Source organism: Eutrigla gurnardus (genome assembly GCF_963514095.1).
Source record: "Eutrigla gurnardus genome assembly, chromosome: 24".
Classification (NCBI taxonomy): Eukaryota; Metazoa; Chordata; class Actinopteri; order Perciformes; family Triglidae; genus Eutrigla; species Eutrigla gurnardus.
The window spans coordinates 4,224,821-4,242,473 of record NC_139935.1 but is presented as its reverse complement, the minus strand read 5'-3'; the positions used below and the strand labels follow the sequence as shown (position 1 = coordinate 4,242,473).

At 41.9% G+C, this 17,653-nt stretch overlaps 3 protein-coding genes across 4 annotated transcripts; all 3 read left to right on the top strand.

The window, feature by feature from the left end:
- Positions 1-3,156: 3,156 nt before the first annotated feature.
- LOC311009753 (alpha-tectorin-like) lies at positions 3,157-8,197 on the top strand (the record flags this gene model as incomplete). Its single annotated transcript, XM_084004103.1, has 14 exons — positions 3,157-3,238; positions 3,368-3,497; positions 4,232-4,472; positions 4,617-4,761; positions 4,840-4,939; positions 5,026-5,088; positions 5,224-5,426; positions 5,565-5,696; positions 6,707-6,894; positions 6,983-7,137; positions 7,235-7,480; positions 7,560-7,725; positions 7,810-7,905; positions 8,078-8,197. 13 exons carry the CDS (start codon positions 3,157-3,159, stop codon positions 7,903-7,905), a joined length of 1,947 nt encoding a protein of 648 aa, XP_083860229.1. The 3' UTR covers positions 8,078-8,197.
- Positions 8,198-10,575: 2,378 nt separating this feature from the next.
- cnppd1 (cyclin Pas1/PHO80 domain containing 1) lies at positions 10,576-14,286 on the top strand. The gene is made up of 8 exons (XM_084004083.1): positions 10,576-10,750; positions 11,261-11,363; positions 11,497-11,578; positions 11,842-11,962; positions 12,143-12,271; positions 12,363-12,424; positions 12,564-12,681; positions 12,845-14,286. The coding sequence occupies exons 1-8, from the start codon at positions 10,688-10,690 to the stop codon at positions 13,469-13,471; spliced, it is 1,305 nt and encodes a 434-aa protein (XP_083860209.1). The 5' UTR covers positions 10,576-10,687; the 3' UTR covers positions 13,472-14,286.
- Positions 14,287-14,980: 694 nt separating this feature from the next.
- On the top strand, positions 14,981-17,398 carry prkag3a (protein kinase, AMP-activated, gamma 3a non-catalytic subunit). Of its 2 annotated transcripts, none has more exons than XM_084004015.1 (13): positions 14,981-15,097; positions 15,206-15,245; positions 15,324-15,424; positions 15,505-15,586; positions 15,671-15,729; positions 15,806-15,866; positions 15,948-16,002; positions 16,093-16,219; positions 16,321-16,486; positions 16,604-16,641; positions 16,731-16,877; positions 16,972-17,162; positions 17,234-17,398. In XM_084004015.1, exons 1-12 carry the CDS (start codon positions 15,080-15,082, stop codon positions 17,086-17,088), a joined length of 1,011 nt encoding a protein of 336 aa, XP_083860141.1. In that variant the 5' UTR covers positions 14,981-15,079; the 3' UTR covers positions 17,089-17,162; positions 17,234-17,398. The 2 variants fall into 2 exon arrangements, with proteins under 2 accessions (XP_083860141.1, XP_083860142.1); XM_084004016.1 differs by having other exon boundaries at positions 15,806-15,851; positions 17,234-17,397.
- Positions 17,399-17,653: the final 255 nt, after the last annotated feature.

Here is a 17,653-nt window from a genome sequence, read left to right as displayed (position 1 = left end):
AAACTGGTTCAGCCTGTTTCAACAAATCTTCAAGTGTCTTCATCATTTTGAAAAGTGCTTTAGAAATGCAATTTTTATTAGTTGATAAATGAAGTTGTACTTTATTATTTCATTTAACTGATACTTTATACCCCTGTGATAGACTGGCGTCCTGTCCAGGGTGTACCCTGCCTTCGCCCAATGATAGCTGGGATCGGCTCCAGCCCCCCCGTGACCCTGAATACAGGATAAGCGGTAGACAATGGATGGATGGATGGATGGATGGATGGATGGATGGATGGATGGATGGATTACTGTGAGCCTGTAGTTGAGTCACTTCACCTAAAAACTAGCAAATTAAACAAACACTTGGCTTGATTTCCTGTTTGAAGTTATTTCAAAAATGTATTTTTGAAGATACTTTATACTAAATACATATGAATACATATCTATGAATATAAGAATAAATGTTTGTATATATTCATATATATTTATTCAGATTTATTTCATATTAAGTATCAGTTAATGGAAATAATAAAGTACAAGTACAACCCTGAATGAATGTTGCCTGAACACACTTCTGTGTGTGTGACAGTAAAGAACATCAGTGTGTGGAGTTTCATAAGGAAGGTTCCTGCTGTTTGACAGAGAGAAACACTGGTCCAGACTAAAAGCACATAGTGTTTTTAGGATTATTGTCAGTAACATTTGTAATTGACTATTTCCTCGACTCCTTTTTAAGGTAGAACGAGTTTCAAAAGTAGTATTTAAATGGTCACAAATGAAAGATAACTAGAGACCATCTTGTGATGGGATCACACCAGCCATGATGCCAAATCAGCAAGGGGTGTAAAATGTGAAGTTTTCTGACTGCATCGTCCATGGCTGTGATGCTATCGCGTGACAAAATCTGTCCACAGACATGTAAACATTTGGCAAAGTCCCTAAAACCACTTCTGCAGAAAGTAGGTGTTTCCATGACATCACTCACACAGGCGAAACAAGGTGAAAACAATACCAGCGTCGCTGGTGTGGCTGGTAATCGAACCATAGCACTTATTGTTTTGACTTAACGTGATCAGCTTCTACTGTGGAGTATGACAAGAATTTAGCCTTGGGGGATATTTAAAGACTGACATCACAATTCAGAGGCGTGATTGAGCAGGAACTGCATAAAAAGAGACGGCGAGAGGCCGTCACATCAGACACATCGGCCCGAGAGCTGAAACATCCCAGAGGGTTCAACACCGACCTCCATCTGCAGAGCCTCCTCTCCTCGCTGCTCCACCCGACCTCCAGACAGTAAGACGAGCTGCATGCTCTTCCTCTTCTAATATTTGTATGGTATGGAGTGTAGGGTTAAATGAAATGACATGTCCTGCCACTTCCTATATGAACTGTGTGTCTCCCAGCTCTCCGACAGTTTACCGCCGGAGCTCCATCATGGCGATGACGGGTGCACTGTTCCTCCTGCTGGCAGGTAAGCAGCCACAGAAAAGTATTCAGTACTTCAGAACAGTGTTTCCCAACCTTCAATACTGGGGAGCCACTTTCAAATATATGTACGGTAAACTTTGTTTTCTGCATGTTTTCCTTTAAATTCAGCAGTTGTTGTCAGGCAGGCGGACCTGGCGACATACACTGGATCTGGAACAGAGCATCTTGTGAACTGTAGCGTCAGATTTTACGGACGTTCATTCAACATTATTAAAGTGAGTAAAATGAATCTTTAACACATTAATTATACATTTCATTAGCTTTTCTTACTGAGAGTTTGATGAGAAGTTTGACTTTACTCTCATGTCTGTACAGTAAATACGAAGCATCAGCATCAAAATATACTTTAACATCCAAAAGAACTCATCATGCAGAGCAGCCCATTTGGGAGTATAATTATAATTATTGATGCATTAATGTGCTCCTCACTTAAATGTTGCAGCTGGTAAATGTGGGGCTAATTCTCATTAGTTGTTTTAATTTTGTTTGAGTATTTCTTTCACTATATGTTGATTCAGAGACTGTAAGTAATGTAAAAAGACTAACATTATTGAATAATACTGTTTATGAGTGGAACCCTGTCTTTAAAAGCCTTAATATTGTTTCTTCATGTTTGGCGTCTCTCTGTTTTTGCAGGTGGCATTCGATTCAGGTTCATTTCAAGTCTGTTTCACAGATGACGTAAATGACATCGACCAAGACTGCCTGTACTTAAACGATACATCGACTTCAAACACAGTGGAAGTGGAAGAAAATGTAGAAACATTACCAGTGGGATTGGGAGGCTTGTTCCCAAACATACTCACCACCTCAGACTGCAATATTCAACTAACTTTGAAGATTAATTCAAACTCCTTCGTAAGGCATCATCAGTTCTATGTTTTTTGTTGTTTTTGTACAAAATGAACATTTTAAAGACCGTTTCTATCAAGCTTAAATGTAAAGTTTATTTCTAAATTGTTTTAGAAGCCATTTCCTAATATGTTTTTTCTTTCGTCTGTTTATGCTTTCAGATTGATATAGTTCTCTATGACTTTTATCCACAAGCAGGTCTGTCACTGGAAACAAACGATAACTTACCCTCTGCTTTTGTAAGTAAGAAGTCACTTTGGTCTCAGAGATAAGTTGGTGTCTATTAACATATATCTGCTTTATGTTCAGTTAACTTGATATTTCAAGTTCATCTTTCAATCAGAAGTTAATCACTGGATTTGAAAAATGCAAAGTTCATGGCATCTCATCCCTGAGAGTAGAACCAATTTCCTTTCATGGATTACTGTGAGCCTGTAGTGGAGTCACTTCACCTAAAAACTAGCAAATTAAACAAACACTTGGCTTGATTTCCTGTTTGACTTTTGTTTCCATCGCAAGATGGTCTCTAGTTTGTTGTGCATTGGATTCTGATAATACTTCCATCTGGGTTATTACTGGAAAATGCTGACATCTGTGCCTTGAATCCAATTATGATATCTGATAGGTACAAATTGATGCATCCTGGGAGGTGATAAGTTATTTCAAAAATGTATTTTTGATGAAACCTAATCTGTATATTTTCTCATATTAACAATGACTACATGTGAATAGACAACAATCAAACAAGATCTTAAATGTCAGTATCACAGTATTAACCTTGATTTTTGTCGAATCCTGTTCTAGACCCTGACGGCGGTGGCTGGGAACATGTCTCATGATTCATGGGAGTTTACTGCAGATGAAGCGTTTAAAAGCGTTTACTTCGACGTAAGCGGATGCAGATTCGAAGGTAGCCAAATCCAGTGGTTCCCACAGAAGGGATCTTCAAACTAAACTGTGATGTCGTGAAATAGTTTTGCACACTACCTGGTGATGTTTAATATGAAACTAATTTGATAAACCTCCTGTCACATTCCAGGTGACGTTATGAATCCCGACTCAGAAATAATCCTCCCAGACACCTGCACCAGCATACACTGTACTGCTGCTGCATTCCTACAAACCAACCCTACATGTGGACCCCTAGAGGTTTGCGTGGGCAACAACATGTAAATATGGTCACTTTTTTATTGGAATCCAGTTTGAATGAAGGTTGGGCTGACTGATTTGAATGAGGTGAACGTGACACAAATCAAAACCTTGAGGAGAAAGTTCTGTTATTATTCTGTTATTAGGGCTTCATTTAACATTTAATCATTTATAGTGGAACGTTGGATTAATGATTCAGTCCATAAAACTTAAACAAGTTCACCACTGATTTAGCATTTCACTTGAATAAGAACGTCGGACTTACGACAGACACTTCAAGGACCGTAAATCGTCGAGCATATTTAAATGTTTTATTATAGGCTGCGTTATCATTATCATGCTAGTAACTTCAATCCCAGGGGATGTTTTCAAAACTCCTGTTTTGACTGCTCAACAGTACAAGATGGCTAGCTAGCTGGAATAGAAATCTTTGTATGGACATCGATAAAATAGGAGGACTTGCACATGATTAATAAAAATATGGTCAAAATGAAAGCAGCAGGCCGACTAGATTCCAGCTTCCAAAATGCTGGATCTTATATTTCCCAGTATGCAACCCAGTAGAACTCCATGAGGTTTACTGGAGGGCTATTATAAAGGACATTATGAAAGGCTGCCCTTTATGTGTTAAATTGCTGGACTACACCTTTAAGTAACTATTCATTTTCCTCAAATTGAATTGAATTGGAAATGATGTCTTCAAAGGATAAAGCATATTTGTGTTTTCAGAACTGTCCCTTTCCATCTCCACCAGGTGCATCCTCTCCACAGTCGTGTGCACCGTGACTGGCTCCACTGTCTTCGACGTCCTCGACAGAGTTCACTCCGTCTCCGATCGGTGTTTATACACTCTGATGACAAAAGACGGGGAATTTCACCTCTCAGCTGGTTTCCGGGAACGACGGCGTAAAGACGTGGTGTTTTTGGACTATTTGAAACTATGGCTGCCAGAGTTCAATGAGACCATGTATTTTGAACAGGGTGGCAGAGTTCGGGTAAGCGACTACAATCCTTTCATTAATGCTCATTACATGCCATCTTTTACTCCTCATATGAAAAAGCCAGAAGAGAAGAGGGTTTGTGATGTTTAAGCCATATTTTCCTCCGTTTCCTTGCGTTGCCGATCTGCTTCGATGTAGGTTGGAGACCAAATGCTATCCCTGACCGCCAACCCTCAGGGTTTTTACGGTGTGGATCTCTCCAGGGACGAGACTGGAGTTACCGCCAAGACAACTTACTCCAACATGACGCTCTTTTTTGATGGCGACACGGCACACGTGACAGGTAGAGACAGCTTTGCTGTTTGTTTTGTTGTGCTAAATCGATTGTAAGTTGATTTGTCTTCATCTCTCTTCTGACCAGTACTTCCTGATCCTGTGAGCGGCTTGTGTGGCGACGTCACTAATTCCAGCCAAACCACCAACATCTGGGAGATGAAGAATTATTACGACAGTGAAATCGGGTACAACTTATTAACGACTTGATGCATGATATTACCTGATTATTGTATCGATGTATAATTGAATGGTGCTGTTTGTCAACCCCTAGCTGTGATATGCAGTACAATGACACCGACGACAATACGATGAAGTGTAGCCGCCTGTCTGAAAAGTAAGAACTGAGCCATGAAAACCCTCTTTTCATCCATACGACACACGTTTCTGTGGTGCCACTCTGTCATGTGACCAGGGATTATTCTGGAAGCTAAAACTGGTCATTTACTCTTGTTCTTCTTCTCTGGAACAGCTGTTATCTCATGTACAATGACCCCTTCACTGCTTGCCACAACGTCACTGACCCAGAGCCCTTCGTAACCGCCTGCATAAAAACTACATGCAATTACCCGCCGATTGACGGCCTCAACTGCCAGTTTCTGGAGGCTTACGCCGAGGCGTGTTACCTGAAAAGTGACATCACTCTTGACCCCTGGAGGTCAGGTGCCGGCTGCTGTAAGTTTCACTTATGATGTTTCATAAGATGAGTCGGTTAATTGAAAGTGTTCCTCCTTTCCAGTGGGTTATTTTGGACTTCCTTCTGTCCAGGATCTACCTTTAAAAACGTGTTATTTGTCATCTGTCTGTGTGTAGCTGTTGTCCTTCAGGACGGCTGTCAGGACCAGTACTGCAGCCATCATGAGTTCTGTGGCGAGAACCTCGGTGAAACCCGCTGCCTCTGTCGGGCCTTGTTCGCCTCCAAGTACAAACCAACAGATGCTTTCGGTAACGTGCAGCAACTGTGGCATGAAAACACTTGGTGAAAGGTTATAATGTTGGGTCAGACATCCCTTTGGTTTACAGCTAGCGGCTGGGGTTTTGTTATTTGGTTTTGTCACATTCATATGATAATTTATAGAGCACATTTTAAGTTAATTGTACAAAGGCCTTTCTCTGCGCATTTTGCGCATTTGCGTTAGCTAACTAGTTAGCCATAATGCTTTTAGACAACGGATCATAAGCTAACTTAGCTAGCATAATATGATCCTACTAGCATCAGAAAACATAACCATATCGGTCATTTGCTTGCTAAAGCTTACCTGTTGTTAATGCATGCAAAAACAAGTTACAAGCAAACCATAATAACTAATAGGTAAATTGCTTACTACATTGGTTTCAAAGTGCTGACTATTAGAGCTAGCTAACGTTAGCTAGCTAATGGATTTAGCTAGCTACAAACAAGCTAACGTTGGCTAGAGAGAGAATAAAATCACTTTTTAAAATACTTTTTGTTGTTATTTCTTTTACCGAAAAGCAACGCAAAATGCGCAGAGAAAAAGCTGTGCTCTGGCCATGGTGAGGTACCCCTCGTGGGAATGCAGTCATGTGATTGGCTGAAAACGAGGGAGGCATCTGATTGGCTACAGAGAGTTCCTTGTTGAAAAACAAACAAGTTCACAATGAAAAGCGTCTTGTAAATTCAAGTTTAACAGTTTGTATATAAATATAACAACATACAAATATATTTTTTATTACATTTATTTAAAACGAAATGTATTTGTGAGAAGAGAGTCATTTATATATAAATCACAAAATACGTTTGTGAATCCTTCTCTGTGCATTCATTATTAATGAGACTGAACTGACCCCATAAATAAACCCATAAACAGATCATTGAAGAGAAAGCACAGCTAAAGCATGAGACTGTTTTCTATCCCTGATTGGTTTTTATTTAGTAGGTGGCCGTGTTTCTGCCTCCATAAGCATATTTTGACTTCTTTGCGTTGCGTGTTCAGGCGAGCCGACAGTCTGCATGAAGAACTCCGCCACTGTCACTTTGGCTGCATGTCTGCTGTGGGCTAAAGGGATCGACTACTCAGGCTTACACCTCGATGACGAGAACTGCACAGGTCTCATCGACGAAGAGGCCCACATGGTGACTTTCAGCTTCGACAGCAGCGACAGCTGCGGGACGGAGGTCATGGTGGGTGCTCTCCTACAGTACTAGTTGCTCTGGACACAAACAAATGTGCTGTTTTTGCTCACCAAAAATTATTTCTGTCACAATCTAGAGGAACGAGAGCCAAGTCACCTTCAAGAACACCATCATGGCGAAGGACAGCTCCGATTACAGCATCATCACCAGCCATGACCAAGTAGAGATCGACTTCTCCTGCTCCTACACCCATCCAAACACCAGGAGTTTGAGCTTCAGGATCAGAGACAAGTGTGTGGAGTCCCGCTGAGCTTCACCTGGTTGGAGTTAAAGTAAGTGGATAGTTGACTTACGTGTGTGTGTGTGTGTGTGTGTGTGTGTTCTCCAGCCCTGTGTTTCAGCACATCGAAACTGGAGTTTGGAATTACAGTGTGATGATGAACACCTTCACTGACCCCGGCCTCTTGGACCCTGTCGGGGAGTCCACTGAGATCCAGCTGGGCCAGAGGATCTGGCTGGACTTGAAGACGGAGGGGCTGGACGACGCCATGGTCGCTGTGGTAACCGACTCCTGCTGGGCAACCAACCAGTCTATGCCTGATGTTGACCCGCGATACGATCTCATCACCGACGGGTGAGAACAAGCCTCGTCAGCGACTGTAAGAGTCGACTGCAGATGAACTCATGGTGTGTGTTTTCCTGTCGCTGAGCAGATGCCCCGCTGACGAGACAGTGCAGATGGAGGGAAACGGACTGGGACTGTCCAACTCCTTCTCTTTCAGCATGTTCGAGTTCTTTGAAGACAATGACGAGAACAGTGAGGCTATCTACCTGCACTGCAAACTGGAGCTGTGCCCCAAGGAGGAATCCTGCGCTCCGGTGAGTAATGAATTAATATGAGAAAAGCTGCTAAGTGTTGACTTCCATAAAGTCTCAAATCTAACCACCCTCTCTGTTTGACAGAACTGTGATGAAAATCCCACCAGGAGGCGCAGATCTTCTAGGTCTAAATATGAAGATGGACACGCAGCCCTCATCACTATGGTCTGGAGTATTTAGGTACAGACAGCTCCCCCCTTTGGTCATGGTATGTATACATTTAATTTGTTTTTAATTAAGTCTGAGGTGATTTGGTCCTAGTAACTAACCAGAAATGTTGGCTTGGAAAACATTATATTTGATATTTGTATAAATCATGAGTAATCACAGTTTTGTCTGGATGTCTTCTCAGGTGATTCCTGACTTAATCTCCGACCCAGTAAGGAGCCTGGAATATAATCTCTAGTGAAATACTTAAATGAAGTGTGCAATGAAGAAAAATAATCAAAGAAGGGTTTTAGAGGTTAAGAATACATAACAACATACTGTTCACTGGCTACTTTAGCCTTAATACTAGTAAGTGAATGAAGAAACAGTATTTTCTGTGTTTTAATGTCATGAAGTATGAAGAAGATTCTGAGACTCAAAGAAGTTTTACAGGATGAAGGTTTCAACATCCAGTGGAAGGAAAATACTGATGTGAATGTGAACATTTAAATGGTGATTCAGTAGATTAAAGTAACTATGAGTTAAGTTTTACAGTTAAGGGGAGAGAGGTTTTTGTATTACAGGTTTTGTGGGAAATTAGCTTACATAGTGAACAGAACTCTGAACAGTGGCTTTGGCCAGGTTCAAAATTCTTGTTTCATTTTGTTGACATTAGAGTCTAAGTTTTTCCTGAGGGAATCTTGGATATCTCTACTTATCACGCCATAAATCAGAAAATACCGTGAACAGCCATTAAAAAACAATGTTTCCCATGTTTTTTGGAATATTTTATCTCCAAATAAGGCTCTAGATAATATATAAACCTGTAAACATCTTCATTATAGTGATTGAGATATTAAAACATCCAAACAATTTAAAGACATTACAGATGTTTTGCAAATAGCAAAGAAGACATGTTATAGAAAACACTGCATGAGAAAATGTTTTTGCCTGTAGTGTGTTAAAAGCATGCAATTATACTGAGATATGCCACTTTACCTTGATTGTTTGTATCAATATTAATATTGATCATTGGTAGTAGTAGGAGTAGTAGTCGTATAGTACTAGTAATGTATTGGAATAAAAATAAATGGAGAGGATTAAAACATTATTTGATTCATCTTGTTTTTTTCTTGTCCTGTGTGTGTGTGTGTGTGTGTGTGTGTGTGTGTGTGTGTGTGTGTGTGTGTGTGTGTGTGTGTGTGTGTGTGTGTGTGTGTGTGTGTGTGTGTGTGTGTGTGTGTGTGTGTGTGTACCTTTATTTATATAGCACCTTTCATACATATAAAAATGCAGCCCAAAGTGCTTTACATTAAAATAAAATAAAACAAACCCTTTTAACATCCCCACTCCCCGCACCCTCATTCATAACACACACACACACACACGCTACACCATAACCATAACTGAGCACTGATAGACCAAGTGAGGAAACACCATCCTAAGGGAGCCCGCCCCCCCGAGAGCCGCCCAAGCCCATCTACAGGGGACGCCGCTACAGAGACCACCCCGACCCAGACAGATAGGGACCCATACCATGGCCATAAAGCCCTGGGGCAGGGCTCCCCAACTATCCAGGCCAGGACAACCCCCAGGACGGCACCCCCGCAGGCAGGCCAGACAGAGCTCCCGGAGTGGAGGGCCCCCATGAGGAGAACAATGGAGCTGAAAACTAAGAGACAATAAATAAAATAGATAATAAAAGAAATTAAAAACCTCCTAAAACAACATAAATGAATGTTAATATGAATTACTGAAAGTAAAACAAAATAAATGAATAATAAAACCTTTAAGAGAAAATTAAAAGACCACGTAAAATGACAGGATAAATGAGTAATACTAAAAGAATAAAAAGACTTAGTTAAAAGCTAAATTAAAAAGGTGAGTCTTGAGTCTCCGGCAGGCTGTTCCATAGGCGAGGGCCGTAATGATAAAATGAGGCTTCACCAAAGGTTTTGGTTCTAACATTGGGAACAGATAAAAGACCAGTACCGGAGGACCTCAGGGTCCACGAGGGCCGATACGGTAAAAGCAGGTCAGACAGATAAGAAGGCCCGAGGCCGTTAAGACACTTACAAACTAGTAAAAGAACCTTAAAATCGATCCTGAAGCGCACAGGGAGCCAATGCAGCGATTCTAAAACCGGTGTAATGTGAGCCCGCCTTCTGGTCTTCGTCAGCACGCGTGCAGCTGAGTTCTGGAGCAGCTGTGTGTGTGTGTGTGTGTGTGTGGTGTGTGTGTGGTGTGTGTGTGTGTGTGTGTGTGTGTGTGTGTGTGTGTGTGTGTGTGTGTGTGTGTGTGTTTAGACCCAAACACATTCACAGTTTCCTGTTTTAAACGACGACTCCTGTCCTGTTTGATTTGATGAAATCTTTGTTTTCAGACACATTAGGATCCAACAAGTTAGCTTGAGCATATTTTGTGCTGTTATGGCTTGAAAGCGTCATTCATGGCCTGCAATGATGTCTGAGAAAGACCAGGTGATGCAAATATCTGCTGAATAATGCACCAACACTTTATTTCAGGAGCTCTATGAATAAAATGTGTTTATCAGATGTAGGTAAGTGCATACGCTAGTAGGGTAGGTGGCGATATGCAGCTAAAAGTTGGTATTATAACCCGCCAAAGAACGCGTAGAAGAAGAAGTCTAGCAGTTCACGCTACGCCCAGTAGGTGGCAGTAATGCGACAGCGATGCATCTGAGCTGTCCCAGGTCAGGGTGTGTTGCCATCTGAGCTCTCCTTGTCAGACGGGGCCAGGACAGATATTCCCTCTCTTCAACATTCGGCCGACTAATGTTTAATATACAGTAGATATGGATTTCGAGGCTTTATTCAACGAAAAGACGTTTCAGTTTTCGGACTTCCAGGAGTTCACGGTATGTTTTTGAAAAACGATCTCGCTAGGTCAACAAACTACGGAAGCTAACGCTAGGCGCAATAGCTAAGCTAATTGACGTTTATGTCAAGTGGAGTTAACGTCGGGTCCCTTGGTATATTAGCTGGCTACAACCTAACTTAGCTAAGTGACATTGGTGTGTCTAATTCAAACTAAACGTGTGGTTTTAAAACAACAATGTTAGTAATTGTTAAGCTAACGTAACTGTCAGTTTGCGCTCACCCCGTCCACCAGCTACGGGCCTAGCGTTAGCTAAGCTAACATTACAACGTTACAGTATGGTATGGGTAACGTTCACGGCTGCTGTAAACTGCATTTGCGTGTAAGCAAAGCGCATTTCCTTGTACTGCCTTTCAACCTGGCTAGCGTAAGTTCCCCCCAAACTAGTTTAACTAGCCTTATATAACTTAACGTAAGCTAACCTAGCTGAGTAACGTTAGCAAGTCTTGCTAGCTAACATTTGTGTTATTGTTTTTTTTTTTTTTTTCAGATTCTTCCTGGACACCAGAAGTTGTCTGAACGAGTGAGAAAGCGACTGTATTATGGCCTGGACAAAGACGTTTCTTTGGACGTCCTCTCTTGCCCTGTTACAGGCGAGTTTCTCTGACTTTTATGTCAGTAAACGAGGCCATATAAATATATAATTTGTTCCTTTATTGCGTATACATACTTAATTTAACGTGAATAGATTCCAATTTTCTTATTTACTTTTTACTGTGATTCCAGATATCGCCGTCGAAATCTTCCAGAAATCTGCCCCAAGCCCAATACGAAAGCTTCAGAAGAAATATGCTGCACATGTTTCCAGGTTTGTACTTTTTTGTCTGTGATTTAATTTGTCATCATACAGTTTGTCAGGAATCATTGCTTGTTGATCTTAAGAACTAGTAGTAATAATTTCTGCCCTGCTTGTATGAGTTGTAGACATAAACAGCTGTTTGGGTCACAGTGTGTCCCAAAACGATGTTGCATACCGAACAGTTTGGGACGAATCCACGTACCGTTACAGCCCAAGTACTAAAGGTAGCGCTGCCAGTCATGAATCTAAAACAAATCTGTGTTTTGCTTCAGGGAGGCTTGCATCTCCCCGTGTGCCATGATGCTGGCACTGGTCTACATAGAAAGGCTCCGACATAGAAACCCTGAATACCTACAAAAGATCTCCTCCTCTGACCTCTTCCTGATCTCTATGGTATGTGTGTTGGGTTCATAGGTCATTCCGAATGTGTCTGGCATGGTTGCTTTCTTATTTCAGAATGAAGTTTGACGCATTTGTTCCCAGGCTGTTGTGTCCTCTAGTGCTGTTTCTTGCAAAAATTAAACCTACTTCAATGATATCGCATTGATAAACACACTGATCTTTTTTAATTAGATGGTTGCCAGCAAGTACTTGTATGACGAAGGGGAGGAAGAAGAGGTATTCAACGATGAGTGGGGAGCAGCTGGGAAGTTGGACGTCAAAACTGTCAATAACCTGGAGATGAACTTCTTGAATGCCATTGTAAGTGTGTTTGTGTGTGTACATGCATGTGAAGTGGTGCTTACAGGCATGTTTGGTTCAAGTCTTAATGCTTGTGTCGTACATCCTTTAGGAGTGGAGCCTCTTCACGGAGCCAAATGACTTATTTGACACATTAAGTCAACTGGAAACCAGGTTGGTAGTCAGCTATGAAAGACTTAATATTACACTAAAAGAGTGTCTATAGATGTAAAATTAAACATGAAATAGAATGGTAAATGTTTCTTCTATCAGCACTGTACTGGCATCACCAGTTTGGCCTCTGTATTCCCAGTATTGCAGAGCGGCAGGGGATGAAACGTGGCTGGTTCACCTACACTGACCTTTGCGTGTTACTGGAGCAATCAGCATGGAGTCAAGCCCTCACAGCCATCTGCCAGCACTTTACCAAGGTAAGAAGGAGATTTTAGTTGAATGGAGCTGGGATATAAACTTAATATGCTTGGGATGTTTGTTTTATCCAATTTTTTTGCCAAAAGATGAATTGGGTGTTATATATCTGAACATATCAGCAGGTTTGTCCTCAATTTTTGAGTGTATTTATTGTATTTTTAGGTATCCTGTATGCTCGGCCTGGTGTATCTGACCAGTGTGGCGGGCCTTATTGCCACCAGCGCTGTGCTGCACCAGCTCAGTCTCTCCAGAAGCAGCCAGTCCCTGCTCCCACCTCCAGCTGAGATTAGCCCAGACCTTCAGGCCTCCAATCTCAATGCAGAAGCTCCCCCTGCAGCCCCACGCCTCCCCTGTTGCATTATGGCCAACAAGAGTCTGAACCATCCGACCCGTGCACTTGGAATCGGCCAGGAACAAATACAAAGTCCCCCATCGGCTTACTCGCAGACATCTATATTGTGTCTCTGGGGCTCCCTCCTTACCTCCATGGGTCACATACATCCTGAATCGGATTCTGAGGAAACTGCCCAAATCTGGTCTCCTGCCTCCTACTTCTGTCCTGGCTGTCTTGGGTCCCTCCCTCTTCTTCAGTGTGGGCTTAGAAACACCTCAACAGTCTTCGTTCGTGGTCCCAATCATAACCATCAACATCATGCACAATGGCTTGGACGGGCAGAACCAGGTCTGGACTCTCACCTGGGGGGTTTTCCTCCTATACAGCTGGGACCCTGCCATCCAGACTCTATGTTACCTGTTGACAAAGCCCACGCTCTGCTCATGCCTGGATAGTGAATTAAAAAAAAAAAACCTCCACTGCTGTCAACCTGTACCAAAGGACTCTGGAGATGAAACCAGCATGCTTCGGGTCATGTTTTGTTTACGTTCCCAGATCTGGAATACAGGAGCAACGGTGAGAGAAGTCCATGACACGGCACAGGGTGGGAATACACTTATAGCTCAGCACTTAAAAAAAAACGCCATAAATAAATTGCCATAGTTTTAAAGTTCATTTGATATGCTTTTCTTGGCTGCAACCCAACTGTTTTGCTACTCACATTTATTAATGAAGGTTCAGACCTGTCAGCTGGTGACGTAGGGCCTTTTGTGAGTGTTTGAGTTATATTACAGCTGTAATATTACAGCGTGCTTCTTTTGCAAGTTGATGAAAGTGTGTGGAGGTTACACAGCATATCTGAAAGTTAATTTTTTTATGGTGGGGCTCTGTGAAGGAAGAAGGGACTAAAACAGTTTACTTTGTCTCCTTAATTTTGGTTTATTCATACTGGCTTAATGTAACCATTTTAATTTTAATTCATGCTTCATTTATGCACGCCAAGCTTAAGACATACACATGCAGCAAGCACTGATTTTTGGGCACCAGATTTTTGTTACTGTTTGTGATCGCCGTCTCCATACCTCAGTGCAACGGTCTTTGGCCACACACACACAAAAACTATCAACTCCTCTTATCTGGTCACCTTCTGCTTCAAAAATATGTCACGATTTGATTTCTGTGGCAACATGATGTCACATAAATGTAACTGTAACAGGGTAATGTAGCCAAACATAAGAGATTCTCCAATGGGAAAAGGTCTTTATATAAAGAGGCGGGTGTTTTTGAAGTGATCATACTGAATGCAGCATGTTAGAGGCTTAACAGCAGGGTTTCTTTGTTGGTTCAGTCATTGCACACCTGGCCTCCATTTTCAGTGTAGCAGGGTCACTTCACTCCATTATTGCAGCATTGTGAAGCGTGTCTTTTTAAACACCAGAGGGAAAAATGCAAAGGGTTGATTTCATTTTATGTACCATGTTATACGTCGTCCCGAGGACTTTTACCTTGTTATGGAACCTTTTGACAGAATTGTTCTCAGCTTCTAAATTTGATACGGCACGAAGACCTTTAATTTTGTACATGGTGTAAAATGCAAATATTGTACAAAACATAATAAAGGATGCATTTCTTTGTGACATTTATTACTTGTCCTCTGTGTCACAAGTTACGCCTCTCAGAAACACCGCTACCATATGATGCCTTGACATTTGCTGTAAATAGACCAGGTCTCCTGAATAAATCCTCTGTAAAACCTTCATGGGTTCATTCTATGCCGCCCAGTAAATGGTGGCAAATCCGTGTGATCTGAGGTGGCAGTTAGTGTTTCACAAGAAGAGCGACGCCATGAAAAGTGTGTTTTGAAGGGACTGGGAGCAGATATCAGGTTCTTCTTTCACCCCTCCCCTCCGACCCACCCCCAAACCCTCCTGACACATAAAACTTGAGATCTCCTAATATAGACGCTGGGCTTCGTGAGAAGACGGCAACAAACCGAGCGGAGTCACCAGCGCTTTGAGTTTGCTGCCTTGTAATCCGATTTTTCATGGACACAAAACGGAGTCATGGAGCCTCCCTCAAAGGTGAAATGTCAGCTTTGGGTTGAATAACGTTTAAAACTATTATTGGAGCCGAGGAAAATAACTGGAACTGGATTTCAAACCGAGAATGTTGCGCTTGCTCTGTTGTAGGTGTCCCTTCCAGAAAAGAAGCAGGGAATAAAGAAAGCAGGTAGGATTACAATAATTTGGTCCGTGTCGGTGTAAAGTAGTGGTCAGCTGTGTTGTATTAACATGTGATTCCCTGCAGAGGCTGATGCCACGGTTTACATGAATTTCATGAAAAGTCACCACTGCTATGATGCCATTCCAACCAGCTGTAAACTGGTCATATTTGATACCAAACTACAAGTAAGGAACACCATCTCCATTTGGATTTTTTGGGGGATTTAAATTACTCACTTGTGACTGTGACTTTTTAACTTCCGAAGGTGAAAAAGGCCTTTTTTGCACTGGTGGCAAATGGCTTGAGGGCTGCGCCGTTATGGGACAGCAAATTACAGAGATTTGTGGGTGAGGCCACGGATTAATGGAATAAGCGCAGTAAAGCATTGATCAGTGTGAATTGTAATAATGGGAACCTTCTTCTACATGCAGGGATGCTGACTATTACAGATTTCATCAACATCCTCCATTGCTGTTACAAGTCCCCCATGGTGAGGATGAACACAGTGCTCTAAACTGATTGTTTGACTTCACGTCTTTTGTCTTAACATCCGTTGCCCTCGAAAGGTTCAAATGTACGAGCTGGAGAGCCACAAGATTGAGACGTGGAGAGGTGATTCATCTCCAAGTAAATAACCAACATGGGGCAGTGATCTCTGTGCACACATCTCTGTGAATTACATTTAGAGCTCTCTCTTCTTCTGCCTAGATGTCTACCTGCAGTGTTTCGATCAATTCCTCATTAGTATTTCTCCAGAAGCCAGGTGAGTACATACAACACACCGGGATGTAATCTTTAATGCGATTTCAAATCAACTGGCAGTGAAGTGTCTTCTTCTATTCGCCCCTCTCAGCCTCTTCGATGCCGTCTATTCCCTGCTTAAGTATAAGATCCACCGGCTGCCGGTCGTGGATCCAGAGTCTGGAAATGTCTTGCACATTCTCACCCACAAAAGAATCCTCAAGTTCCTCCATATATTTGTGAGCAAGCAGATGTTTGGGCTGTGGTTTACCTTCATGTCACCTGATTTACTTGATCTTTTTTCATGTTTGCATGAATTAAACTTTGGATTTTGTTTCAGGGGGAAAAAATTCCCAGGCCTGCATTCGTCGGAAGGCAGATCCAGGAGCTCGGGATAGGAACCTTCAGGAACATCGCCACTGTTCAGCAAACAGCGACGCTTTACGATGCCCTCTCCATTTTTGTGGAAAGGCGTGTGTCCGCACTGCCTGTGGTGGACGAACAAGGTATGCTCTGAAAAAAATGGGTTGTTTTACATTATAGAGTTGTACTTGTATTGTTTGGTATTACAGTTTATCAATTAAGAACGCAATATTACAGCATCCAATCATCTGTTTTCTCAGGGAAAGTGGTGTCTCTCTATTCAAAATTTGATGTGATTGTAAGTACTGTGTCTTACATTTTTTGTGGCGCTCCCGATACATATCATATCATATATGTTTGCTGACAACCGTGTTCTCTCCGTGGCAGAATCTCGCAGCCCAGAAGACTTACAACAACCTGGACATGCCGATGCACGAGGTCGTTCGCAGGCGCTCATGTTTTGTTGAGGGAGTAATCAAGTGCTACCCTGAAGAAACCCTGGAAACCATCATAGACCGCATAGTCAACGCTGAGGTAGTTCCTTCCAAAGAGTTTGGTCTCAAATATGTCATCATAAGATTTGAGAAATAGAGGAGAAAATACGTTATAATTTTTCTGCTTACCCCAGGTCCATCGGCTGGTCCTGGTGGACAGGGCTGACGTGGTGAAGGGCATCATCTCTCTGTCTGACCTGCTGCAGGCCATGGTCTTAGCCCCTGCAGGTATTGATGCCCTGTCGTCCTAGCACCAAGGCACAGAGGGTCCCCTGCCCTCCTTTACCACCTCTGTAGGCTTGAGTCCTGGTCGTGTACCAGCCAGGTAGGCCTCTTCTCTTCTTTTGGGATACTCACGATAGTTTCTGAGTCGAATGATAGCTGCTTTTCTTTCAGAAATCAACTTGTGACTGAAATGACAGGAGGAAATTCATGATCTACGTGCTGTGTTCAAGTAACAGGGATGACAGTGAGCTGGGCTTGATACTGTTATATGTTTCTGGCACAAGTTCCTTCGATGTCTGATATCTCCATCAGATCAAATCAGTATGTGTTAATGCAAATCCTGTATATTTCTGTATTAAACATTTATATAAAAACCAGCTGGTTGTATTTCCTGGCTTCCTTAGATTTGTTTGTCTAATTTCATAGTGTCCTTGTGTGTTTTTATGTTTGATTGATTTTACTTATTTAATCTCACCGTGCAGCACTTTGGTTAACATTAGAGTTTTGTAAAATTGACTAAATAAATAAAGTGTATTGGATGTAATGTTTTTAGTGTTATTTTTAGTGTATTTTTTTTTAGTATATATATAT